Genomic DNA, 27,523 nt, shown 5'->3' on the forward strand with positions numbered 1-27,523 from the left:
TCTTGTGCAAAGTTTCCCCATGATTATAATTATCAAGAATGCAAATGCTGTATGTGGTCATTTTTAAATTTTTTTAAATGAGGAAATGCGTGTCATTATTTCAAGTATAAAACCAGATATAAATAAGTTTTGTCTGTCAGTCTAAAATTTGGAAGTTTTAGATACATTCAGTATTTAATATTTTCTTCAATGTTGGCTACACTTATTATATTTATATCATATAAAGAAATGTTCTTACCAAGCCCTTTACAGATGTAGCCAAATCACTCACACATGACTCTAGCATACTACTCAAATATATAATTTATTTCTGGGTGTGCTGATACAAAAAAATGTTGGGAAGTACTCCTAATACACCTTTTACTACTAGAAATTATTAAGCCTTTCTTGTTGCAGCCAAGTCAAACAAATAGGTGAACAGGAAAGTGCTATGCAGAGAACCAGTGGGGCAAAAGGAAAACAGTGAGAAAGTAAGGATGTTCCCCCAAACTACAACTATATTGGAACATTATAAAGAGAGGATCTTCTTTCTTTTTACTCTGTTAAAGGCACATAGCTTAGTATTGCAGGGCAGAAAAGGACAAATTAACAGGTAAAAATGAACCCTCACAAAATGAAAATAAATATTTGAATTTTATTTTGATCATTTACCATAGTAAATGTGAAAAATAATGCAAAGTAAGTGAGAATGGCATTCCCAACAGGGTCAGAAAGAATTTACAAGAGAAGCCAGGTATTGTGACTGCCCAGTCACTCTCTTTATCTATCAGCATGAACCCTTCATTCAGATCATCTTCTCAAATTATCCATAGGAGGCTTATCCACATACTCAATAAGAAAAGTATTTCTAATTATATCCAACCATTCTTAATATGAATAGAATTATGCAGGGACGCAAGATTGCCAAGACTTTTTTGCCAAACAATTTCTTTTGACTTAAGAAAGAACAGGCAGCTGCATTGTTTCCATAGCTATCCATATAAAAGAGCCGTTGGAATGAGGCTGACTCGTCCTGCTTTAAAAAGCTCCAAGGTAAGTGGGAACAGGACAGGACTTTCAAGAGGGACATTGGCCACGCTACCCACTGTCAGCTGCAGCTGCCCACTCTGGTACTGCTCCTTCTGATACTGCATTTTCCACTCATGATTTTTGTTGCCTTCTGTTTGCAATAGCAAATAATGCCACAAATGGGAATCTGTTTTGTTTTGGTTTTGGTTAACTAATCAAGTGCTTTTCCCTTTTCTTTTACAGAACACTGTCTCGCTCTCAGGCTACATCTTTTCACTTGCTAACAAGGTAAGATTTAGACTAACCAGTACCTGGAGGAGAATGCAAGAGACTGGGGGATGGATGTTACTTAGCAACCTTTGAAAAAGTGCTTGTCTCAGTAAATACCTTAACAACTGTACTTCAGGAAAGGTGCTGGAGAGGGAGAGAGGAAGAACAGTGCACATATCCTTACTGATGGGGTGATATTTTAGCAAAGGGATAGTCGTTAATAGAATAAAACTTTGTTTCTGTAGGAAAAAAAGTGTGCACTAAGACTCCCTGACTAAAAGTCTCAAATTTGATAAAAATGTATCTTGCTGCTAGACTTTATTTAGTAAACACGATATCTCATAAACAAGAAAGGAAGTACCTAGGAAAATGAGTCCTTTAAACTTCTTTAAAATCTTTTTAAAATATTACCTTACTCCAGCGATTTTCAACTGGTGTGCCACAAGAATTTTTAAAACATAAAAATACATGACTATTTAGAGAAACAGTGACCTCTTTTCCCTGAGATTGTAAAAAAACATGACAACAGCCAACACAATAGCTATCCGGTATGAAAGAATCAAAATGATATCTCTTTCTGTCAGGTTGACAAAAAAATTTTTATTGGTGTGCTGCAGAACTTTATGTGTGACATGAGATAAAAAAGGTTGAAAATCTCTGCGTTACCCAATGCTGAGAGTTGTATGAAATAAAAACACTGTGAAATGTTTGTTACATCTATTGTAAAGGTATTATTTCTCTGCCCTGCTACTGCACACTACATTTCTAAAAAAAAGACCAGTGGATAGTGATTAAAATGAGTTTCATGTAATTGGATCATGTAATGACTACAGGAGCATCCTCTGCCCAATCTTTTATTCTACTGATATCACTGGTGACCTGCAGGTGACACAGAATGGCACAGCCTAGCATGCATTCTTCAGGAGGAAATTTGGGAAAGCAAAGGGAGCCCTTAAATGTAGAAGAATAAGATAACATTTGCTATGGCTTTATCCTCAGTTAGTTTACTTGGGACTCATTAATTGAATTTAATACACAAAGAATTATGTTAGAGAAAGTCTACTAAGCACCCAAGTGAAAAAAAGGTAAATAAGATTACAATCCTCCAAAATCCACTGAATGTGAGCAGTTCTGAATGAACATCTAAATAAGGAAAGAAAGTTCTTTTACATCATCTGGCAAAAAATGAATTGTTGCGTACACTATAATAAATGACATTTTAGTATCATTGGGTAGCCTGAACTATTTCAAATTGCTTTCTCAATCATCATTTTAACTTTATTTTCAAAGTATCTACACTGTATCTCACAGACTGTGAATTAAGAAAGGTAGATATTGTAATTCCTATTCTAAACATGGAGACACTGAGGCTCAGAAAGACCAAGTGCTTTACCCAAGGTTGCAAGCTCCTTAGCAGCATGATGAGACTACAACCCAGATCCCTGATTAGAATGCCAGTCTTGATGGATAAAAGAAGATAATGGGTGTAGAGCCCCCAGCTCAGTGTTGGGTATTCAGGGACCCTGATGCATGGGAGTCTTTGAGATTATGTTTGTTTCAATAACTATAATACAGTGTACAGTGGACCTGCCCGGTGACATTTCTAACAGGACCTTTGAAATATCATCAATATAGAAATTACTGATATACACAAAAGTCCAGAATCTCTAGTGTGAAATGCTTCATCTTCTCTGTAGGACCTCTATGCTCAGCAGCCATGAGTTCCTCAGACCAGGAAATGGCCGTTTTTGGGGAGGCTGCTCCTTATCTTCGGAAGTCTGAAAAGGAGCGCATTGAGGCCCAGAATAGGCCCTTTGATGCCAAGACATCTGTCTTTGTGGCGGAGCCCAAGGAATCCTTTGTCAAAGGAACTATCCAGAGTAGAGAAGGAGGGAAAGTGACTGTGAAGACTGAAGCGGGAGCAGTAAGTAAAGTTCCAGCAGCTGACATTGTATTGATTTTTTTGTTTGGTCACTCCATCAACATAAACAGTGATTTTTTTCTGTTCCCCAGACTCTGACAGTGAAAGACGACCAAGTCTTCCCCATGAACCCTCCCAAATATGACAAGATCGAGGACATGGCCATGATGACCCACCTGCACGAGCCCGCTGTGCTGTACAACCTCAAAGAGCGTTATGCAGCCTGGATGATCTACGTGAGTGCCCCTCCTGGAGTGATGATGACCTGGACCCCACCAGCCCATTGCCTCTACTATAGTATCACTGGGTCACAGATAGTGACCCATTTCACTTTCACTAGCAGTAAAACTAGTTAAAGGTTTGACTATTGCTATTGTAAGTTGCAACCCAGTACCTGGCACTTTATCCTGTCTTCTAATCCAAAGCTGAGCAAGGCCATTGTCCACATACTGAGTTTACCACAGAATCTTGGAGCAGCTACTACTTATGTCTCAGCCATGGCCTACATTTCAACCCCACCTCCTCATTCCAGCAGCAGAATCATCCAGAGAGAAAAGATAAACTTATCTAACAGCACTTAAACAAAATGTTTTAAAAGAATTTCACTCATTTTTGCTCCTCCAAAATAACAGCAATTTGCATCTGTGCATTCTTGTCCCTTCTATGTGGAATGTTTTAATGAATCCTTAAAACTTCCCTGGGCAGAGCTGCATTTTCTGTCCTACTGTTCCTGGCCCCACAGTAACATTGGTCATGTTTTTTGGCCATCATTCATTTATATGTCCATCTCCTAGGTGGACTGCGAGCTCCTCAGAGAACATCGTCTCATTTATGTTTCTTTCCCAGTGCCTCACAGAGACCTGGCACATAATACACACTCAGTACATATTTTCTAACTGCAGTTACTGGGTTACACTGATATTTTGTATAGGTAGCCAGAGCTGATATTCAGCTGAACCACACCTATACAAACTACTGCTTAGATTCAGCATCCATTCTTATTGGTTGGTGCCTGTTGTAGATGAGTTGTCAAAGATTTGAAAGTCATCCTATTTAAATATAATGAATTTACAATATTTTGAGTTATTTCTTTATAATGTAATAGTATTTTGCAGAGTATTTACCTTTTTAAATGTTTATATCATATTTCCTAAGAAGATTTACCATAGTTCACTTAACCATCCCTGTATTGTCCGAATTTATGTTTTTATGAATTTAAACTATCTTAACATTGTAAAAGAAATATGCATATTTCCTAAAGTATAGTAAGAATGTCTCATATTACACACAAAAAAAATCATTTTGGAGCTTCTGCTATGTGAAGGTCACTGACAAACCCAAACAGAAATAAACTTAAATTGTGGTCTCTTCCCTCAAAAATTTTGCTATCTAATTGTTGTACCTTGCAACTAGTTTTCACACTGAAGCCTTGAAGAAGTAAGGCATCAGCACTTTACTTACTTAACATGTTCCTTTAGGTTATAATGCATTAATAAGTGAATTGTACAAATAATGGACAAGGACTTTGAGTAGTTATTCTTTCTTATTTCCTTGCACAGACCTACTCAGGCCTCTTCTGTGTCACTGTCAACCCCTACAAGTGGCTGCCAGTGTACAACCCTGAGGTGGTGACCGCCTACCGAGGCAAAAAGCGCCAGGAGGCCCCGCCCCACATCTTCTCCATCTCGGACAATGCCTATCAGTTCATGCTGACTGGTGAGCTGAATGCTCTATATATGCATCTTCTTAGAGAAGAACCGTATGAGAAAGAGACTTGAACCACCTCAACAGTCTCTTTGAGACAGTCCCCTGCAGCTGAGGCTGATGTATTTGTGAGGGAGATGGTCTAGGAAGGAGAGAGTATAAAGATGACTTGGAATCACTGCTATTACATAATTGGTAATAATCTGTTAAACTTTTCAAAATCAACTGAGGTTGGCCATAGCTACATAATTTACTTTTGAATAACTCTGAAAATAAATAACCTTGAGCAAAAATATAAGCATACATTTTATATATATATATATATGCATGTCTTACATGCCTACACACACACTCTCAACTCACATAATCACACACACAAACTATGTTTCTATTACCAAGAGCCAAAAAACAGAAGGGTAAAATTTGCCTCTGCAGTCTTATCCTATAACCAAAATTATGACCAATAAACAGTCTTTTTACATTAAGCATGGCAAAATGCTATTACCTTTTTTCCAGAGCCAATCTGAACACACTCCAGATTTTAAGGTGTTTCTAGTATAAGAAGAGTTATACCATGAATCTTCTTTATTTTAATATTAAAATTTATTTTATTTTTTAAATAAATTTTTATTGTTGTTCAAGTACAGTTGTCTCCACCCCCCCTCCATGCCCCTCCCACCTCACCCATCCTCACCTCCCACCTTTGAACCTACCCCCTTTGGCTTTGTCCATGTGTCCTTTATATATATTTCTCGATGGTCCTTCTCCTATTTTCCCCCATTATCCCCTTCCCCTTCCCAACTGGTTACTGTCAGTTTGTTTTTTATTTCAATGTCTCTGGTTATATTTTGCTTGCTTGTTTGTTTCACTGATTAGGTTCCACTTATAGGTAAGATCATATGGTATTTGTCTTCCAACGCCTGGCTTACTTCACTTAGCATAATGCTCTCCACTTCCATCCATGCTGTTGTAAAGGGTAGGAGCTCCTTTCTTTTTGCTGTGTAGTACTCCACAGTGTAAATGTACTGCAGTTTTTTTATCCACTCATTTGCTGATGATGGGCACCAAGGTTGCTTCAAGCACTTGCTATTGTAAATTGTGTTGCTATGAACACTGGGGTGTATAGGTTCTTTTGAATTAGTGTTTCACAATTCTTAGGGTATAACCCAAACAGTGGTATTGCTGGGTCAAAAGGCAGTTCCATTTTTAGTTTTCTGAGTAAATTACATGCTGTTTTCCACAGTGGCTGCACCAGTCTGCATTTCCACCAACAGTGTAACTAGGGTTCCCCTTTCTCCACCTTGCCAGAACTTATTTGTTGATTTGATTATGATGATTGTTCTGGCCAGTGTGAAGTGGTATCTCACTATGGTTTTATTATTTTTTAAATATTTTATTTATTTATTTTTAGAGAGAGAGGGAGAGAAACATCAATGTGTAGTTGCCTCTCATATGTCCCCCACTGGGGACTTGGCCTGCAACCCAGGCATGTGCCCCGACTGGGAATCGAACCGGTGATCCCTTGCCTCACAGGCCCGCGCTCAATCCACTGAGCCACACCAGCCAGGGCCCTCACTATGGTTTTAATTTGCATGTCTCTCATGGCTCGTGATGCTGAGCACCCTTTCATATGTCTCTGGGCCCTCTGTATGTCCTCCTTTTTAAGTCCTTAGTCTACTTTATAATTGGGTTGTTTGTCTTTTGGGAGTGGAGTCATGTGAGTTCATTTTCCCACCACCACTTTCTCCCCCCAACCTCCCCACTTTTTGCCCTCAATCCTTCCCAACTTTGGCTTTGTCTATGGGTCCTTTACACATGATCCTTGATGACCCTTTCCCTTCTTTCCCCTGTTATTCCCTTCCCCCTTCCCTCTGGTTACCGTCAGTTTGTTCTTTATTTCCATGTCTCTGGGTATATTTTGCTTGCTTGTTTGCTTTGTTGATTAGGTTCCACTTCCATGTTTCATACTGCTTTCTACAGCAGCTGCATTCTCACCAAGAATGCATTCCCACCAAGAATGCACTAAAATTCCCTTTTTATTTTGATGAACTCCCATTTGTTTATTCTTTCCTTTATGTCCCTTGCTCTAAGAACATATCAGTTAAAATATTGTTATGTGGACTATCAGATTTTCCTTCCTATGTTCTCCTGTAGGGCTTTTATGGTATCACAATTTATATTTAGGTCCTTTATCCATCTCGAGTTTTTTTGTATATATGGTGTAAGTTGGTGGCCAAGTTTCATTTTTTGGGGTGTAGCTGTCCAGATCTCCCAACGCCATTTGAATCTTCTTTCTAGAACATTGTGTCAGCTAGACCAATCTGAGGTACTATGCACCTTGGGGAAAGAACTTAGAGGATTCCTCTTCAAGGAGAGTAAAACATCAAAACAAACTTTTACCTTTTCTTTAAAAAATGACTAAAGCCATGATTACTTCCAAAGTTACTGCTTTTACCATATTAACTCCTTTTCACATGCTGAAGATCTCCAATACCTATTTTCATTATTTCTTGTACCTATAACTGTCATTAACTTGTCATCAAAATCCAACTAAAGAACCTATCCCATGTTTTATATTTACTTAGTGGTATAGTATAAACAGAAAAATCAGGTGCTTCTTTGTAGTGTTCTCCTTAAATGGCTGCATGTATGCTCAAGTAGGTGGAGAATGAGGGGAGCCTTAGGGAGCAGGGGAGAAGAGTACCGAAAAAGGTAGTAGGTCTAGGGCCCATCATGCCCTAGTAACTTGAAAGATACTAAGTCTGAAAAATACTAAATTCATTCCATATTACTTTACTTACCAGTTATAAATACATAAGAAAACAGTATTAAATGTCTATAATTTCTTTTCTGTAGACCGAGAGAATCAGTCAATCCTGATCACGTAAGTAAATTTTACACTTTTTTCCATTACTGTGATAGCTGCCAGCTTTGGAACATTATAGACTGAGTTTTTATTTGACAGTGGAGAATCTGGTGCAGGAAAGACTGTGAACACTAAGCGTGTCATCCAGTACTTTGCAACAATTGCAGTTACTGGGGAGAAGAAGAAGGAGGAAGCTACCTCTGGCAAAATGCAGGTGAGAGCCAGAGTCAGAACCAAGGCTGCTGGGGCTCTTGGAAAGTCCAGGGCCTCAGATGTGAGCACTGCTCTTACCTTTGCAGGGGACTCTGGAAGATCAAATCATCAGTGCCAACCCCCTACTGGAGGCCTTTGGCAATGCCAAGACTGTGAGGAATGACAACTCTTCTCGCTTTGTAAGTCTCTTGGTCACAGAAGGGTTTTCTCAGCCCAAAATGCCAGAGAAAGCATGTCTGAGTTATTATTTCAATCTCCTCTTTCTTGTGTGCTCCCAGCTTTGTACATAATGTCATTTTTTTTCACTTGCAAGGGTAAATTCATCAGGATCCACTTTGGTACCACAGGGAAGCTGGCTTCTGCTGATATTGAAACATGTGAGTAACAGGACTGCCTAGATGGAATCCAAAGATGACAAATGATGGTTTGGAGGAACATCTTGCAGCTCCCGCTGAGCCTGGAGTCTGTGAAACACCAGTCTGCTGCCAAACGTGCCCACGGTTAATGCCAATCTTACCCAGAGTCCATGGTGTGCTTTATCCATGTCAGTCATGAGCTAATGAATCTGTAGCAACTGCCAGGAGCTGCTGGGCTTGTCAGAATTATTCCAGCCTCAGAATTAATGTCAAGTTTTTTTCTAAGAAAAAAACCTAACACTAGGGTTAAATGAGTTGCCTCTGGGTTGAGTAAGTGCAATTACTTCTTAGTCAGAGCCTTGATAAAATTTTGTTTTTTGTATTCCCTGTATTATAAAGTGAGAAGAGATCCTGGGGGGAGAGAGGTTATCAAGAGTCAAGTATATTTCATACATTAAGGGTCTTCTGTACGAGAAATGAATATGCTTTGGGCCAGCTTGCCTTAGTTTCTTTTTAGAGATGGAGAAGCAACTGCCATTGTAGAGATGTAATGTGTGGTACCTCATGGTAACATTCAGCTGAAGTATCAGGGGGCCAGTGAAATCTAGGTAATGACCCCAAGTACCAACACCACTCCAGAAACTTTACAATCTCCCCATAATCCAGTATCTACTTTGCATTGCAGACCTTCTGGAGAAGTCTAGAGTTACTTTCCAGCTAAAAGCAGAAAGAAGTTACCATATTTTTTATCAGATCATGTCAAACAAGAAGCCAGAGCTAATTGGTAAGAAAGAACTTAAATTTATAAGCTAGGGGTTAATTGTTTTATTCATACATTCCAATATAAAAGATATCCCCTGAATTCTGTGTACTCAGAAATGCTCCTGATCACCACCAACCCATATGACTATGCTTTCGTCAGTCAAGGGGAGATCACAGTCCCCAGCATTGATGATCAAGAAGAGCTAATGGCCACAGATGTAAGTTACACACACACACTCTCTCTCTCTCTTATTTTAAAAATCCAATATGTTTGGGAATAACGATAGCAACCTGCCATAGGTGTGTGGTTAAGGAGATAGTATAAGTTCTCCTAAATAAATCAGTGTCTTCTGCCCTAACTTTTTTACTTCTCTTTTGTCCTGGCAGAGTGCCATTGATATTCTGGGCTTCACTTCTGATGAAAGAGTGTCCATCTATAAGCTTACAGGGGCAGTAATGCATTATGGGAACATGAAATTCAAGCAAAAGCAGCGTGAGGAGCAAGCTGAGCCAGATGGCACTGAAGGTACCAGATGAAGCTCTATCTGTGTTTAATAAGGGGACCTAGCCCCCCCCCCCAAAAGAAAGGCCATTCCAAATTCATGTCTCCTTTAGAGTGGAGTTTCTGATGAACATGCACAAGTTCATCCCCACACAGACTTTCTATAAAGTGATTCACTAATCAGTCTGCCCCTGTGAAATGTGGTGCACTGTAGGTCATGTTGGGCACCTGAATTGTGTCTCTACAGTTGCTGACAAGGCAGCCTATCTCCAGGGTCTGAACTCTGCTGACCTGCTCAAAGCCCTCTGCTACCCCAGGGTCAAGGTTGGCAATGAATATGTCACCAAAGGCCAGACTGTAGAGCAGGTAGGTACATAATTCATATTCACTGTCAGGGATGCAAGCATTTTACCATCCTCTAATAACCTCAATAGATATATCTTTTTCTTTTAAGGTGATCAATGCTGTGGGTGCTCTGGCCAAAGCCGTCTATGAGAAGATGTTCCTGTGGATGGTCACCCGTATCAACCAGCAGCTGGACACGAAGCAGCCCAGGCAGTACTTCATTGGGGTCTTGGACATTGCTGGCTTTGAGATCTTTGATGTGAGTATGGAGGTGGTTGGTTATGGAGTTTTATCTTAAGGCAGTGGAAATATTGATGAGAAAAATTATGAATATTATAATCTTTTCTTAACACTGTCAACTATGATGCCAAGACTTAAAAGAGTGTGACTGTTTCATATACTGTAGTGGCAATTTTACTTCTATGAGAAACGATGCACTTGATGGGGACTCTTTAACTGGCTACATGACCCAAAGGGAGTTAGAAATCAGCTTGGTGTCGTGGGGAAGAAGGCTCTAAAAATCCCATAATGCAAAATAAAGTTAGCATAAAAAAAATCAAAGTAAACCTGTGTAGTGCATATTATGTCCTGAGTATACATACAGTGGAAAAATCATTCAGAAATATGTAGGCTGATAGTAAGAACTGAGAAAATATTGGTAACTTAGAGTCAGCATTAATAAACTCAGTGCAATTAACTCTTAATTCTCATTAATGTAGTAACATGGGATAAAAATTCACATTTGAATATGAAATACAGTTTCCTGCTTATAGTTTTGAAGAGTTTATCTTTTTCTTTCAAATTCTAAAAGTAAAACTTGGTCATTGAAGACCAAGTATGGAAAATCTAGGGAAAAATTTCACATTAATTCCATTATTTATATCTAGCTAATCTAGGTAATGTTAACATTTCAGCATTTAAAAAATACAAAGTATGTGTGTTAACGTATTGTACATAATATTTGGTTTCTCAATTACTTTTTTCACTTCAAATTAAAAAAGAACATGGGTGAACAATGATTGCTCGCTTGTCATGCTAACCATGATGCTTTCCATACAACAGTGCCTCCTCCCTGCTCACTTCTGATGGGTCACAAATGAGCTTTTAAATGAGTCAACAGAAAATGCAAACATTACTGGGAATAAACATGATATGAAAAAGTAGTAACTCAGAAAAATACCTGGGTAAACCTAAACAACTGCAGCAAAAGTGTATTAACAATGATTTATTGTGCATTAATGGCAGCAAATAAAACATTAAATTTCATAAGCCTTCAATGATTTGGATATCTAAAGGCTATTTGACATATATTTTTAAATTAAAAAGTCCTATATTTAAGAATGCTCAATTTACTAAAGAGAAAAGTAAATATACCTATTTATTTAGTTCAACAGCCTGGAACAGCTGTGCATCAACTTCACCAACGAGAAACTGCAACAGTTTTTCAACCACCACATGTTCGTGCTGGAGCAGGAGGAGTACAAGAAGGAAGGCATCGAGTGGGAGTTCATTGACTTCGGGATGGACCTGGCTGCCTGCATTGAGCTCATCGAGAAGGTCTGTTTTACATTTCAGAAGTCATGTTTTGTGGCAACTAAATTATTTCCTGCATCTTAATTCTGTGCACAGAGAAAAATCTTTAAATAAAATTATAACTTTGTGTGTGATCTACTTCTAGCCTATGGGCATCTTCTCCATCCTGGAAGAGGAGTGCATGTTCCCCAAGGCCACAGACACCTCCTTTAAGAACAAGCTGTATGAGCAGCATCTTGGAAAGTCTGCCAACTTCCAGAAGCCTAAGGTTGTCAAAGGCAAGGCTGAGGCCCACTTCTCGCTGATCCACTATGCAGGCACCGTGGACTACAACATTACTGGCTGGCTTGACAAGAATAAGGACCCCCTGAACGAGACTGTGGTCGGGCTATACCAGAAGTCATCACTGAAAACTTTAGCTAACCTCTTCTCTGGTGCTCAAACTGCTGAAGCAGGTAGTGATGAAAAAATCCAACATTTTCTCTGGATATTAAAAAATATGGGGCTAGATTCAGGCCGATGATCTCACAGGATTGCTGGGCCAAACCCATTGTATCTCCAGGTTTTGAGTAAGTAGGCTGCACTTTAATCACTGTGCATCTGTGGCTCACTCCAGCATTGACAGAGACCCTACTGCAAAGGGTCAGAGAGGAACTTGTCAGGAGCTCAACCAAAGAAATGCCTTGGCCTCTGATTCTCTCCTGTTTCCCCCTCCACATCTGCTGGTTATTTAGTATCTGGGGATATTTAAAGTAATATAATAAGAAACTTCTGCCTCTCAATTCTAGCTTTTATTGATGGTTTTTGAAAGTATACTGTCCCCAAATGTTCTAATATTGAGGAGTCCATCTCTATACAGTGAGATGAAAGCCTTTCTCTTCATTTCCTAGTGGAGTAAAAATAAATCACAGAAAAGTGGATGCAAACTTAGTTGGCATATAAGATTTATTCAGGATCAAACAGAGAGGCCAGTGGTTTCAAAAAATGCTCAGTAAAGAAGCCAGCAAATAGGCAAGAAATAGCCCTGTTGACTCAAAAGTGATTTGAATGACATCTTTTATTTTTTTCTCCAGAGGCAAGTGGTGGTGGTGCCAAGAAAGGTGGCAAGAAGAAGGGTTCATCTTTCCAGACAGTGTCTGCCCTTTTCAGAGTAAGGAAGAAACTGTTCTCAACACTCCAAGTTACTCTGGGAATTTGTTTTTAAAATCATAGGGTCTTCTTTTCACTGCTATTTAGATAAAGGCTGATATTAACTGGTGACATATGTTAATTTAGCTTTGGGGAGAAGAGCTTTAAATTACTTGGGAATTATTAGCTCATCTTTTATGTTAAACCAAATGATAAACAATATTTCATAGGAGATTTTATAAAACTTAATACTCTGTCATTCTTAATTTAGCTGAGTCATAAAAATAAGCAATGACATGCATGCAAAGAGACAAGATAATAAGCAAGACTAATAAAAATTTAATAGCTTGTCTATAAGGAGCCTAATATGGTATCCTTGTTCTTAATCCAGTCAATTCTCAATAATAACTGTTAAAATTATTTCTTTTATAGACAATATTTATGCCCTAAACATTGATATAGTTGGAAAGGGGCAGCAATATTTATGAGAAAAATGTCCAAATGTGGTACAGGCTTATATTTCATTATTTGGAAAACCATGGAGTTTAGCAGAAGAAAGTGTGACCACCTTCGGTTTTGCACAACAGCTTTGTAAATGTAAATGAATGGCCAGGGGGTAGGAAGAAAGATAGTACTTGTATACAAAGAATCTAGTGTATATAAAGAATCTGCTCTATATATGTAACTCCTGCCCACTCAAGTGAAGAAAGAAGTACTGGGGCAGAAACTGCATCTCAGGAGAAACGTCATGTGTTTCCTTAAGTTTTTATTTATTTATTTTTAGAGAAAGGGGAAGGGAGGGAGGAAGAGATAGAGAGAAACATCAATATGTGCTTGCCTCTCATGTGCCCCCCACCAAGGACCTGGCATGTAACCCAGGCATGTGCTGTGACTGGGAATCAAACTGGTGACCCTTTGGTTTGCAAGACAGCACTCAATCCACTAAGCCACACCAGCCAGGGCAAGGTGTAACCTTAAGTGAAAAGGCTCCATACTGGTCACTCAACTCAACCATAGATACTGATTTTAAAGACATCACCAGAATGCTAATAACCATGTTTAAAGTCTGAGATAACAGGATTTTTCCTGATTTTTGCAGGAGAATTTGAACAAGCTGATGACCAACCTCAGAAGTACCCATCCACATTTTGTGCGGTGTATCATCCCCAATGAAACAAAAACTCCTGGTAAGAAGTTCTAGAAAGAAAACAATGTGTGACAGCCATACCTTCTTTTTAACAAACTGCATGGAAATAAACACATATTTTTTTAGGGGCCATGGAGCATGAACTTGTCCTGCACCAGCTGAGGTGTAACGGCGTGCTGGAAGGCATCCGCATCTGTAGGAAAGGATTCCCAAGCAGAATCCTTTATGCAGACTTCAAACAGAGGTCAGACTCTCCTAATTATAGTGTACCCAAAAGTTTAGTATAAATATATTTAATGCAAGCAAAATAATTTGGGGGAAATATACTTCTATTTGTTATTTTGATGTCTCATAAAAGGTAAAAAATTATGTCTCAAAACACCTTTAAAATGTAAATATACCACATATTAAGCATTCTGCAGATTTTTCAATGAATTTGTGAAGCTTCTGGGTTAGCTCATAGATGTATACATCTACTTTAATAATTATGAATACTACCATATTTGAGTACTTAATATATTTGGATTATCTCATTTAATCCCTATAAAAACTCAGTAGAGGCAAGCACTACTAATATCTCATTTTATAGACAAATAAACTGAGGCTACAAGAAATTAAGTTACTTAACAGAAGTCACATGGGTATTAAGTGGCTGAGTTAGAAACTCTCATGCATCTATAACTATCAAGTCATTTTCTGTCACTTTATCTTTTTCTCTCACACACTAGTTTCCCAGAACCATATAACAATAACAGCTCCTCAGCTCCTTTTTCTCCTCCCTAGAGAAGTCCATCCTGAGAATCAAATAAGAGGCAAAGTGGTAGGGGCTGGGTAACTGCCATAAGCAGTTGGTCTCTCCCAAGTCTGAGTCTGGGGAAATTGACAGAAAACACCAGTCTCCAAGACCTCTTGCACTCTTAAGTTTGATCTTAGGTGATTAGAACAGTTCCTCATGCTTAAAGAGTACTTTCTACCAGATTCCTCATTAAAATTTGCTTTCTGGGATTCAGAAACTTAAAAAACAAAATCATCTAACAAGGATAGCATGCTATATTTTATTGGTCATCTGTATCTTAATGTGAACAAGATTACAGAATCTTTGCCTGAGAACAAGGTTTTATGAGGCAGAAAGTTACAACTATGGAAGAAGGTAAAATGGAATAAAAATAGTCAATGATAGGTTAACTATCAATATATGAAATGTCCTTCCTGTAAAAAGCATAATATTTTTAAAACTCTGATTTTTAATGGATCACTTAATGTTTAGCTACTATTTGTATCATCAGTAAACCAATTTTTAAAAAACTGTATTTATTTGAACAGATACAAGGTATTAAATGCAAGTGCTATTCCTGAAGGACAATTCATTGACAGTAAGAAGGCTTCTGAGAAGCTCCTTGGATCCATTGACATTGACCACACCCAGTATAAATTTGGTCACACCAAGGTAATAGTCTCTAAAGTCTACCTAATGTTATTTCTGTCCCTTTGAAGTTGACACAAAGTTTCTGATGTACAACTTTCCCCATGCACAGGTCTTCTTCAAGGCTGGTCTTCTGGGGCTCCTAGAGGAGATGCGAGATGACAAGCTGGCCCAGCTGATTACCCGAACCCAGGCCAGGTGCAGAGGGTTCTTGGCAAGAGTGGAGTACCAGAAGATGGTGGAGAGAAGGTATATAAACATATTGTTTATTCACATCTCTCTTCCTCAGAAACATATTTGAGGTGGCTTACAGTTAAGACTCAGATAGGTAAGGCCACCAAAGTAATAAGGAATGAACATGAGTCCTGCACTGAAGTAGAGACATACATGTACCAGAAAACTTTAGGTGGAGATCACTACTAATGAATACATCCTGAGTATTTAGGATATATATATATATATATATATATAGAGAGAGAGAGAGAGAGAAACATAGAGTGCGTATAGTTCTTGTGTAATAAGAAAAAATCTACCAGTGAGTAAGCAGAAATGAAGTTTACCCTAGCACTTGATTCTAATATGAATTTATTGGGTGGATCATTAAATAAGATATACTGAATTGCATGGTACACAGTTTTTTCAATAGTGATCTTATACAAGACACAGAAACAACTTCTTCCATCTAATCATTTCCATTATCAAACTATCAAGATTTAAAATATTAAGGACATTGAAAATTTTCTGTCAGTTGGTTAATACAATGTCCCCACGGTACATGACTTTCTAATCATCTAACATAATGCAGGGACAGAGTACTGAGACTAGCAAGCCAGGTGTCTCAAACTACAGGACCCATAGTGAGAATGAGACCCATAGTGAGAAATGAATTTTCTATTTGTCATCTATACATCCATATATATATGTATGTATATGTAACTACATGAATAACTTACATAAAACAAATTTTATTTGTATCACCTGTAGTTATGGTAATATTTTCTATTGTATTCTATTTAATTAAAAATAATAAGTGTGGTCATGACCCAGTAGATATATATTTGGACAATTAACTGCCTAAATATGAGGGTAATTAACTTTTTAAATAATTTAGATTAAAACAAATGTTTTGATAATATAGAGTAGAATGCAACATTCACACACTTTATTAAAATATAAAACCAGAGATTCTCAAAGAAATTCTACGTTTTTAGTGAGTACCTTTATCCCATGTCTCACATCCCTAGTTTCCCTACACTTGTCTTAGTAGAGTTCTCGTAGAAAACTCTGAGAAGCACTGATGGAGAGAAGTACTTCTGGAAGGGTTGTCTGTGGACCTGCATCATCAGCATGTCTTGCAAACTTAATGAAAATGCAAATTTTTAGACCCTACTTCAGATTTTCTGAACATGAATGTCTGAAGATAAGGTCCAAGGACCAATATTTTAACAAGCCCTTCAAATGATTCTTACATACAGCAAAGTTTGAAAAGCACTGAATTAGAGAAATGAGTGATTGATAAGTCCTTGGCCATCATGACAAAATCAGTTTCTTTCCTTTGTGCTTTTGAAAGTAGGAGAAACACAGTTGGGGCAGCGCCTCCAACTCACACAGCCAAGATTTCATCATCCACACACTCTCATTTGCATAAATCTACACTAATATTTCTGTGCAATTCCAGAGAGTCCATCTTCTGCATCCAGTACAACATCCGTGCCTTCATGAATGTCAAGCACTGGCCCTGGATGAAACTGTTCTTCAAGATCAAGCCCCTGCTGAAGAGTGCAGAGACTGAGAAGGAAATGGCCAACATGAAGGAAGAGTTTCAGAAGACCAAAGAAGAACTGGCCAAGTCAGAGGCAAAAAGGAAGGAACTTGAAGAAAAGATGGTGTCACTCTTGAAGGAGAAAAATGACCTGCAGCTCCAAGTTCAGGCTGTATGTAGTGGTATTATCCTGGGTACTATTAATCAGGATGCAAGTGCAGAGAAGTCTGGTCACTAAGGACATTAAATTGGGTAGTCAATGTGGAAGGCACTCACTGTAGAGAGGAAGTAAGAGCATACTGGTTGTACTAATAAAGCTGTATATTCCTTCATTGCCCAATAAACACCCCCAAACCAGCACCAGGGCAATGAGGTTGAACTGAAGTAGAATGATGTCTTCCATTTTACACAATTTCATCAAACTTCAGGATTTGTAACTTATTTCCCCTTTGAAGACAATCCCTGAAAGTGATTTGAATATGAAACTATCCCAAACAGAATATTAAGAGGAGGATAGCATGGAGAGACTGATTTTTTTCTCTGAAACTTCCTTCAATTTCTAGTTGTCCATGCATCTTAAATCACAATATGTACAGCTCACAAATGGCAGTATTCTACATCATTTTATTGAATTATTGCTTGTTATCGATCTCCAAAACTCAGACTTTCTCATTCCAACCCCCTGCATAGTCAGTGCCCCATCATTTCATACCCAGATTGCTGCAGCAGCACTAAGTTGCTCCGCCTACCCCATACCCCTGACTCACTCCTCCACCCAGCCTGTTCACTGCTCACACCTGAACCAGTCCTTTTAGAACTGCTTCCATCAACTCTAATGTGTGATTTTTAAGAATGCCTTTCATTTGGTTTGAATTGAATTGGTCTGGAACAATTTATTCATCACAGAATCATGTATTTTTTCCTGTTAAGATTGTTCTTTTCTGTCAAGTTTGTGGTAACAACTCCTAGATTACAGAAGAAAAAAAAGATGTTTCTTTCTTCCGCTACCCTCTTCAAATCCATCCTGAATTTTTTCTGTTGTCCCTAGAGGATTACTTAGAATCAGTCCTACACCACTATATCCACTGCATGGCTCTATGCAGCACATTTTATTCTTTTATGTATTCAAAAGCTGATATGGAGGCTCAGTGATAAGTGTATATATTGATTTCTCTCTCATTTCCTTTACACCCTCAACATTCTTAATTAAAAACATAGCAGGTTGTCAATAACTTCTTGATTACCTTATGCCTCAACTTGAATTTAGAGCATGGCCAAGATTGTTCTACAGTATCACAAAGAGAAATAGTTCAGTAGCAGCTGCATCCTGAATTTCTCCAGCTGGAATGCCTCCTCTCTTCTCTCTTCCTGCTCCTCCCTCCGTAAATGGATTCCTAAAAACCAAATCCTACCCATCTGTCAAGGCCCAATTCAAATGCCATTTCATTCATGAAACAATCTGATAAAATTTCTCTGAAGTCTTATGTCACTAATTACTTTCAGAATTAGTGGTAGATTTTCAGAGCTAGATTTTCTAATCTATTGTAGAATATGGTTGGCCCTTCATATCCAAGGGGTCCTCATCTGTGAGTTTAACCAACCATAAATTGAAAATATGAGAAAACACTGTTGTTATTGCTGACATGTACTATATAGATAGGCCTACTGAGGTTGTGTCTATATGGAATATGTACAGACTTTTTGTCATTATTGCTTAAACAATATAGTAAAACAACTATTTATATACAATTTACATTGTATTAGGCATTATACATAACATAGACATGATTTGAACTCTATGGGAGGATGTTTGTAGGTTATATGCACATTCTATGATATTTTATATAAGGGACATGAGCATCTGTGGATTTTGGTACCCGTGAGGGGAGCCTGGAACCAATCCCCCATAGGTACCAAGAAACAAGTGTATATACTCTTCTAAAAGAACAGGACAATATCTGATACATTTCATTTTTCCTATAATGTGGAATAGCCTACATTTCACAGGCAAAGAGGGTTCATAAAAGTTTAATTTCAAAGAACAAACAGAAATTTATACTGTTATCATTGGAAATTTTCATTCTTTCTTCCCAATTTTGATTTCATTTCTAAATCAAGGAAGCTGAAGGCTTGGCTGATGCAGAGGAAAGATGTGACCAACTAATCAAAACCAAAATCCAGCTGGAGGCCAAAATCAAAGAGGTGACTGAGAGAGCTGAAGATGAGGAAGAGATCAATGCTGAGCTGACAGCCAAGAAGAGAAAACTGGAGGACGAATGTTCAGAACTGAAGAAAGACATTGATGACCTTGAGCTGACACTGGCCAAGGTTGAAAAGGAGAAACATGCAACAGAGAACAAGGTATGAAACATATATAAGAAAAGTTTATGTTATCATTATTGAATAAAACTGAATCCACGAAAATATAGCATGTAATACAAAATGTTTTTACTTCCTAAGGTGAAAAACCTCACGGAGGAGATGGCAGGCCTGGATGAAACCATAGCTAAGCTGACCAAGGAGAAGAAGGCCCTCCAGGAGGCCCACCAGCAGACCCTGGATGACCTGCAGGCAGAAGAGGACAAAGTCAACACCCTGACCAAAGCCAAAACCAAGTTAGAACAACAAGTGGATGACGTAAGTCTAGGATTATCAAGAAAAAAAATTGTTTTGAGAGAAGGCTAAGCAAACCTTTTGACTCAACATTATTTATGTTTAGCTTGAAGGGTCCTTAGAACAAGAAAAGAAACTTCGTATGGACCTAGAAAGGGCCAAGAGGAAACTTGAAGGTGACCTCAAGTTGGCCCAAGAGTCCATAATGGACATTGAAAATGAAAAACAACAACTTGATGAAAAGTTCAAAAAGTAAGTATAAATGAATTATTTATGCATGAACTTGCTTCCAGAGGTGAATACAGACTCAATTGTTATCTTTTGCTACTTTTCAAAAAGAAAAGAGTTTGAAATTAGCAATCTGCAAAGCAAGATTGAAGATGAACAGGCCCTTGGAATGCAGCTGCAGAAGAAGATCAAGGAGTTACAGGTAAGTACTTGGTTTCCATCAGTGTAATTCAACAAAATGAAGTTACTAACACAAACTAAGTTTGTGTTTTTTATCACTCTCAGGCCCGGATTGAGGAGCTGGAGGAGGAAATCGAGGCAGAGCGGGCCTCTCGGGCCAAAGCAGAGAAGCAGCGCTCTGACCTCTCCCGGGAACTGGAGGAGATCAGTGAGCGGCTGGAAGAAGCTGGGGGGGCCACTTCGGCCCAGATTGAGATGAACAAGAAGAGGGAGGCCGAGTTCCAGAAAATGCGCAGGGACCTGGAGGAGGCCACCCTGCAGCATGAAGCCACAGCGGCCGCCCTGAGGAAGAAGCATGCAGACAGTGTGGCTGAACTTGGGGAGCAGATAGACAACCTGCAGAGGGTCAAGCAGAAGCTGGAGAAGGAGAAGAGTGAGATGAAGATGGAGATTGATGACCTTGCTAGTAATGTAGAAACAGTCTCTAAAGCCAAGGTACTACAAAGTCTGGGAAATTGAATATTAACAACAATAATCCTTTATTTACACACAAATCCAGTAGTCCAGGAGGTTAGTAAGAAAGACATTAGTATTTGCATTATTTCTACTGAACATATAAAGAATCTTAAGTCAAAGAAGTTAAGCACCTTGCCCCCATCATACTATTAATAAACAAAAGCACTAACTTTGAACATAGGCTGTCTGTGTTCTCTAGGTCCCCAATTGAAGAACATAGGTCTCCAATATTCTCAATTAACCAATAAGCAAAGTGTCTCTACATAAAGACAGTGAAATATTTATGAACATGCTTTTAGAAAATACACCATAAATTCTTACAAAATCTTAAATTTAGAACATAATCTTTAAATATTTTATAATATTGAACAGAGCTTCATGATTAGCTTTTTAAAAATCCCAATGTATGCTTTCAACTTAAGAGAGCAGTAATAAACTATAAAGAGAAAATTTTGTCTATATCATATTGCACATAAGATAATTTGATTTATTTCATATGTCAACATACATATTTTTCTGTTTTAGAAAAAACTGTAGCTAGAGCAAAATTATGCTAAAATACCTTCATTTACTTCTTTTGATTTTTCTCCCACAGGGAAACCTTGAGAAGATGTGCCGTACACTAGAGGACCAAGTGAGTGAACTGAAATCGAAGGAAGAAGAGCACCTGCGGCTAATCAATGACCTGACCACCCAGAGGGGCCGCTTGCAGACGGAATCTGGTAACTCCTTCCTCTTCTATGGTGCCTAAGAGTGGGGGTGATGTGGTTCAAAACAACTGATTTGGTGATGTGAAAGCCTAATAAAAGCTACTGAGAACATGGGTGATGCACTGAAAAGCTCAGACTCTCAACCTACTTGCAAGGTCACTTGGGGACAATGTTGGAGATAAAGGACAGCAACAAGCTCTGCTCCAAGAAGACCTTGAGTATTTGGCCACAGTGAGAGGATACTTGGGGTTAGGAATAACTCTAACATGGGTCCAGCGCTCCTGTTTTAGATCAAGCTTTTTTTTTTTAATCTACATTACAGTGAACCAAATCCCTGAACAGGCCAATGGGTAACCCAGTGTCTAAAAAGTCTTATAAAACTGAGACTATATAGAATTAAGCATTTTAGCTCCCTTCTTGGACAGTTATCACCAGATTTTACACAGTATTATATAACCTGACAGAATAAATTATGGAGAAAACAAAAAGAATTTAAGCTGTATTTTATTTGTTCACATAATTATACCATATAAATCAGAAAATGAACATTAAGCATGAAGATGCCAATAAATAATTCAATCATCTGAGCACTCAACTGGGGAAGAGTTAAAAGTTAAAATTTATTTCAAATAGGGGCTTGCAAAATTTTCGCTTTAACAAAATAGTGCTTTTTGTTTCATCTGTCAGGTGAATATTCACGTCAACTAGATGAAAAAGAAGCTCTGGTGTCTCAGTTATCAAGGGGCAAACAAGCATTTACTCAACAGATTGAGGAATTAAAGAGGCAACTTGAAGAGGAGATAAAGGTAACTTATTATTAAGATTCACTCCCCACCCCATGATCTGACCCTAATTGGAGTCCATTAACTTTTCAAAGATTTCGAAACTAACAATTAAAAACACTTAAATATCCAGTAAAATTAAGATGTAATTTTTTGACAGGCCAAGAATGCCCTGGCCCATGCCCTGCAGTCCTCCCGCCACGACTGTGACCTGCTGCGGGAACAGTACGAGGAGGAGCAGGAATCCAAGGCTGAGCTGCAAAGGGCACTGTCCAAGGCCAACAGCGAGGTTGCCCAGTGGAGGACCAAGTATGAGACGGACGCCATCCAGCGCACAGAGGAGCTGGAGGAAGCCAAGTATGTGCACAGATGAGTGAATGTGCATACAACTTTCCTTTTTTAATCAGAAAGATACAACCTTTGAGGATCCCATGAATGAACCCACAATTAGCTTTTATTTGCCAGGCACTATCAAGCCATCTGAAAACACATGAATAAAGCAAACATGATTTCTGCCCTATTCACCTAAAATCTAGTTAAGGAAATAAAGAACAAATAATTATTCAGATAATTAGGCCTTATTGCTGTTGTTCAAGCACACAGAGCTCATTGATGCTTCAGGGTTTTGCACTTGCTGGTCCATCTGGAATATTCTTCTCCAGGTCTCCCATTGGCTCAATCTCTGACTTCTTTTAGATTTTGACTTACATGTTACCTCCTCAGAGGGGCCTTCCTGAGTATCTAGAATAGTTTCTCAGCCCTTACTGTTTAAAAATTTTTTTCATTGCACTTATATCAGCAATATGTTATTATGCATTTTCTTACTTGCTTATTTTTTGGAAGCTTCATGAGACAAGGACCTTTTCTGTCTGGTTCGCTGCTGTGTACCGTGTCTGGTTCATAAAAGGAGCTCATCGATATTTGTCAAGTGAATGAATGAATATTTTTAATATGAATGTTTATAGTATAAACTTTTTAATACTTTTCAGTATAGTAATAGTTCATAGTTCTTGTATTGGTTCACTTCTCTCTACAAATATGTATAACCAAGGAAGAAGCTGGCCCAGAGGCTGCAGGATGCTGAAGAGCATGTAGAAGCCGTGAATGCCAAGTGTGCCTCCCTTGAGAAGACAAAGCAGCGGCTCCAGAATGAGGTTGAGGACCTCATGCTCGATGTGGAGAGAACTAATGCTGCCTGCGCAGCCCTGGACAAAAAGCAGAGAAACTTCGATAAGGTAATTTCTGCAGCAGCCACTATTCTACACTATTGTCCTCCACCCTTCACAGCAGGTAACCACTTTTGGTTTTTCAGGTCCTGGCAGAATGGAAACAGAAGTATGAGGAAACCCACGCTGAACTTGAGGCCTCCCAGAAGGAGGCTCGCTCTCTTGGCACTGAGTTGTTCAAGATGAAGAATGCCTATGAGGAATCCTTGGATCAGCTAGAAACTTTGAAACGGGAAAACAAAAACTTGCAGCGTGAGTCCCTTTCACTTTTGGTAATATTCATGCCTTGAAAGAACCTTTCTCTTATGCTCCCATCTGACCAAATCTCTACATGTCTTTTACCCCAACAACAGAGGAGATTTCTGACCTCACGGAACAGATTGCAGAAGGAGGGAAACGTATCCATGAACTGGAGAAAATAAAGAAACAAGTGGAACAAGAAAAATGTGAACTTCAGGCTGCTTTAGAGGAGGCAGAGGTACAGGTCAAATTGTGCCTTATAAACAAATTCAGAAAAGAATTAGGCCCAATAACACAAGTTGAATAAAAAGATAAAAGGCACATAATTTGTGAAAGAAAAGGTGTGCAAAAAAGCTTCCAAATATTTCCATTCCCTGCTGATGTCACCTCTTGCTGTCATTAAGGCATCACTTGAACATGAAGAGGGAAAGATCCTGCGCATCCAGCTGGAGCTGAACCAAGTCAAGTCTGAAATTGACAGGAAAATTGCTGAAAAGGATGAGGAAATTGACCAGCTGAAGAGAAACCATGTTAGAGTTGTGGAGTCAATGCAGAGCATGCTGGATGCTGAGATCAGGAGCAGGAATGATGCCATCAGGATCAAGAAGAAGATGGAAGGAGATCTGAATGAAATGGAAATCCAGCTGAACCATGCCAACCGCATGGCTGCTGAGGCCCTGAGGAACTATAGGAACACCCAAGGCATTCTCAAGGTAAAGGGGTTCAGGAGTTGGTCCTAGGGCACTGGGGTGACTAAGGCCCCGAGAACAAGTTGTCTCAGTGATTATTCATTCATGCCACAGGACACACAGATCCACCTGGATGATGCTCTCCGGGGCCAGGAGGACCTGAAGGAGCAGCTGGCCATGGTTGAGCGCAGAGCCAACCTGCTGCAGGCTGAGATCGAGGAGCTGCGGGCCACTCTGGAGCAGACAGAGAGGAGCAGGAAAGTTGCAGAGCAGGAGCTGCTGGATGCCAGTGAGCGTGTCCAGCTGCTGCACACCCAGGTGAGTAGATAGGATAAGAGAATAGTGAAAAATAGAGGAAGGAATATCAAATTCTTGCTCATATCTTAGTACGATCTAAAAATTTATTCATAATGTTTCATGGAGGATAAAGTTAAAATATTTAATATTTTGCATTAACAATATTTGTGCTTTTCTGAATTTTGACATTCAGAGGTGACTGTCTTTTAAAAATACACTGTCAACTGAGATGCTAATTAATTTAATTAATTAGTTTGTGATTTCATTAGAACAGCAGGCATTGTGATTTTGCTTTCATATACTTAATATTTCTAAACGTGATATTTTAACCAGAACACCAGCCTGATCAACACCAAGAAGAAACTGGAGACTGACATTTCCCAAATCCAGGGGGAGATGGAAGACATTGTCCAGGAAGCTCGCAATGCAGAAGAGAAGGCCAAGAAGGCCATCACTGATGTGAGATGAGCATTTGTTTTACTGATATATATGCATGCTACCTGCCATTACCAGCTTTCCTTATTTTCTTGATTTATTGCTAATTAGGCAGCCATGATGGCTGAGGAGCTGAAGAAGGAGCAGGACACCAGTGCCCACCTGGAGCGGATGAAGAAGAACCTGGAGCAGACAGTGAAGGACCTGCAGCACCGTCTGGATGAGGCTGAGCAGCTGGCCCTGAAGGGTGGGAAGAAGCAGATCCAGAAACTGGAGGCCAGAGTACGTATCTCAATATCTATTTCCATTTGCTCCCAGTGCCTCATTGGATCAAAGTTCTTAAGAGCCTACTTACTCACAGGTGCGCGAGCTGGAAGGAGAGGTTGAGAGTGAGCAAAAGCGTAATGTTGAAGCTGTCAAAGGTCTGCGCAAACATGAAAGGAGAGTGAAGGAACTCACATACCAGGTATAGCACTAACTCTTATCAGCTAAGCTCTCTTTCACATATATGTGAAACCTCATATGCAATGATATAATGGTCATATACTTTAGAAGTAAAACTCTATGCATTTCATAATCTTTCAGACAGAAGAAGATCGAAAAAATATTCTCAGGCTTCAGGATTTGGTAGATAAACTTCAGGCAAAGGTGAAATCTTACAAGAGACAAGCTGAGGAGGCTGTAAGTATCCTTAAGCTAGAAGGGAAAAGACAAGTCCCCTGTTAAGAAAAGCTAATAAATAATTAGATTTACTACTTATTGTAGTAAATAAGTTATTTGCATTATAGAGATTACATACTTCTTAAAAACTTTTGTGCCTTTTTATACTCACTGCTCATTATTTGTAATATCAATGCCATAATTTTTTTAAGTAAATTTTCAACCCACAAAGAAACCTCAAAAAATTTCAAAATGGAAATGATACAGACCACATTTCTAGTCACAATGTAACAAAACTTCAAAGTGATGATAAATATTTTTAAAAATCCAAATACTTAAACATTAATAAACTCTCTCAAATATTTTTGTGTTAAATTGGAAATTTAAAACATAATTACTGAATAATTATCAATTGTAAATAAACTTTTAAGGAAAATGCTATTTTTACATAGTTATAGATATAGCCAAAGCTGTCCTCAGAGGACAGTTCATTGCTTCATATGCTTTTGTTATTAATCAAAAATAAAAATAAATGAACAAACTGACATCCCAATAAATAATTATAAATAATAATAATGAAAGAAGTACTGATAAAGGTAGAAACTGATAAATTACATTGTACTATATCTTAATTTGCTAATATCAGTAATATCTGGTAATATCTAGGAAGTTATTAAAATAATAGTAGTAAAATAAATACACTTATATGCATCTTGAAAGAGGAAAACCAGTCAGAAAATACAAATTCTCAACATTAGAAATGAGAGAGTAGACAAGCAGGTTTACATTTTTAAGATGTGAACTATAAAACTGTCAACAAATTTGAAATCTAGAAGTTAGTGACTTTTACAGGAGAATATAAATTAGTAAGGTGGCTGAATATGTTATTTTATAATTACTTGTGAAATGAACTCAGGTCCATATAGTTCTTTCAAAACTTCAAGTACCAGATAATCCCCAAGCTATGTAAGCCATTGAATAACATGGGAAAAGATGGAAAGATTTCCAAATTATTTTAAGAAGCTCATTAACCCCCATGCCAAAACCTGTCCAAGAGAGAAAAGAGGAAAAAAAAACTAAAGGCAGTTTTATTGATGACCGTATTTATAATAAAAATTGATTAATAGGCTGATGAAACCCTTACTTTATTCAGGGGATTGCCCATCAGTGACTAAATAGGCTTAATTCCTGCTTAATATTAGGGAATCTGTCAATAGAATAATTATATCTATCCTAAGAAGGAGAAAAAAGCAATTGGGTAAAAATGTGACAGAACAATATATTATGAAATTCAACATTTTTAAAAGACAGTATTAATAAATTCTTCCTTAATATGATAAAGAATATCTACCTTGAGCAAACAGTCACCTTATATTAAGCACTAATAAGCATGACTTTAATATTCTTGCCTTCTTCTCTGCACTTAAACTTCTTGCTCTACTTGTGGTATGTATCTTTTAATAATATTTTGGTTTAAAAATGTGAATGTGATCTTTTATGAGGAACCAACCCCCAAATAAATCATAAAATTAACTTCAATGATAAGTGCAATCCAGAAGAAGTGAAGACAATTATGTTCTGCTGAGTATTTTAACTTCTCTTTAGATACCAAGTCCTTTCTTCCCTTAAGCCTAGGTAGTATAGGAAGATGCACACACAGCACAGGTTCCTTACAATTCCATTTTTATTCTCAGGAGGAACAATCCAATACAAATCTATCTAAATTCCGAAAGCTCCAGCACGAGCTGGAGGAAGCTGAGGAGCGGGCTGACATCGCTGAGTCCCAGGTCAACAAGCTGCGGGTGAAGAGCCGCGAGGTTCACACAAAAATTATCAGTGAAGAGTGATTGTGCCCTGATGCTACGGAATGACTGAAGAGAGTCATAAAATGTGAAGTCTTTGGTCATGTCTATCTGTAATTATTATCTATGCTACCCTATTGCAAAGGAAATAAAAGCATAGGGTAATTTGCAAACAAAATCCTTAGACTGGTCTTTTCTCTCACTC

At 38.4% G+C, this 27,523-nt stretch overlaps 1 protein-coding gene across 2 annotated transcripts; it reads left to right on the forward strand.

The window, feature by feature from the left end:
* The first annotated feature begins 1,013 nt into the window (after positions 1-1,013).
* On the forward strand, positions 1,014-27,490 carry LOC119056592 (myosin-2). 2 transcript variants are annotated; one of them, XM_037155054.2, is made up of 40 exons: positions 1,014-1,032; positions 1,252-1,296; positions 2,976-3,202; positions 3,292-3,435; positions 4,759-4,915; positions 7,760-7,787; positions 7,869-7,983; positions 8,069-8,161; positions 8,296-8,359; positions 9,024-9,122; positions 9,215-9,318; positions 9,488-9,626; positions 9,850-9,968; positions 10,057-10,206; positions 11,334-11,504; positions 11,626-11,935; positions 12,554-12,630; positions 13,708-13,795; positions 13,882-13,999; positions 15,079-15,202; positions 15,291-15,427; positions 16,857-17,112; positions 19,059-19,301; positions 19,401-19,577; positions 19,660-19,805; positions 19,893-19,983; positions 20,067-20,456; positions 21,073-21,199; positions 21,875-21,993; positions 22,130-22,326; positions 23,021-23,204; positions 23,282-23,447; positions 23,549-23,673; positions 23,840-24,148; positions 24,239-24,442; positions 24,755-24,880; positions 24,968-25,138; positions 25,218-25,322; positions 25,442-25,537; positions 27,211-27,490. In XM_037155054.2, the coding sequence occupies exons 3-40, from the start codon at positions 2,996-2,998 to the stop codon at positions 27,361-27,363; spliced, it is 5,829 nt and encodes a 1,942-aa protein (XP_037010949.2). In that variant the 5' UTR covers positions 1,014-1,032; positions 1,252-1,296; positions 2,976-2,995; the 3' UTR covers positions 27,364-27,490. The 2 variants fall into 2 exon arrangements, with proteins under 2 accessions (XP_037010949.2, XP_037010948.2); XM_037155053.2 differs by lacking the exon at positions 1,014-1,032 and adding an exon at positions 1,047-1,109.
* The last annotated feature ends 33 nt before the right edge of the window (positions 27,491-27,523 follow it).

Source organism: Artibeus jamaicensis, unplaced genomic scaffold, assembly GCF_021234435.1.
Source record: "Artibeus jamaicensis isolate MK-2021 breed Jamaican fruit bat unplaced genomic scaffold, CSHL_Jam_final contig_781, whole genome shotgun sequence".
NCBI classification, from domain to species: domain Eukaryota; kingdom Metazoa; phylum Chordata; class Mammalia; order Chiroptera; family Phyllostomidae; genus Artibeus; species Artibeus jamaicensis.

What these genes read in the sequence shown, in the direction of transcription:
- LOC119056592 (XM_037155054.2), top strand. Translation starts at nt 2,996, where the DNA reads ATGAGTTCCTCAGACCAGGAAATGGCCGTTTTTGGGGAGGCTGCTCCT. An exon ending in TGAAGACTGAAGCGGGAGCA is followed by an intron (nt 3,203 to 3,291) that starts GTAAGTAAAGTT and finishes TCTGTTCCCCAG; the next exon opens with ACTCTGACAGTGAAAGACGA. An exon ending in TAGAACAACAAGTGGATGAC is followed by an intron (nt 19,578 to 19,659) that starts GTAAGTCTAGGA and finishes ATTTATGTTTAG; the next exon opens with CTTGAAGGGTCCTTAGAACA.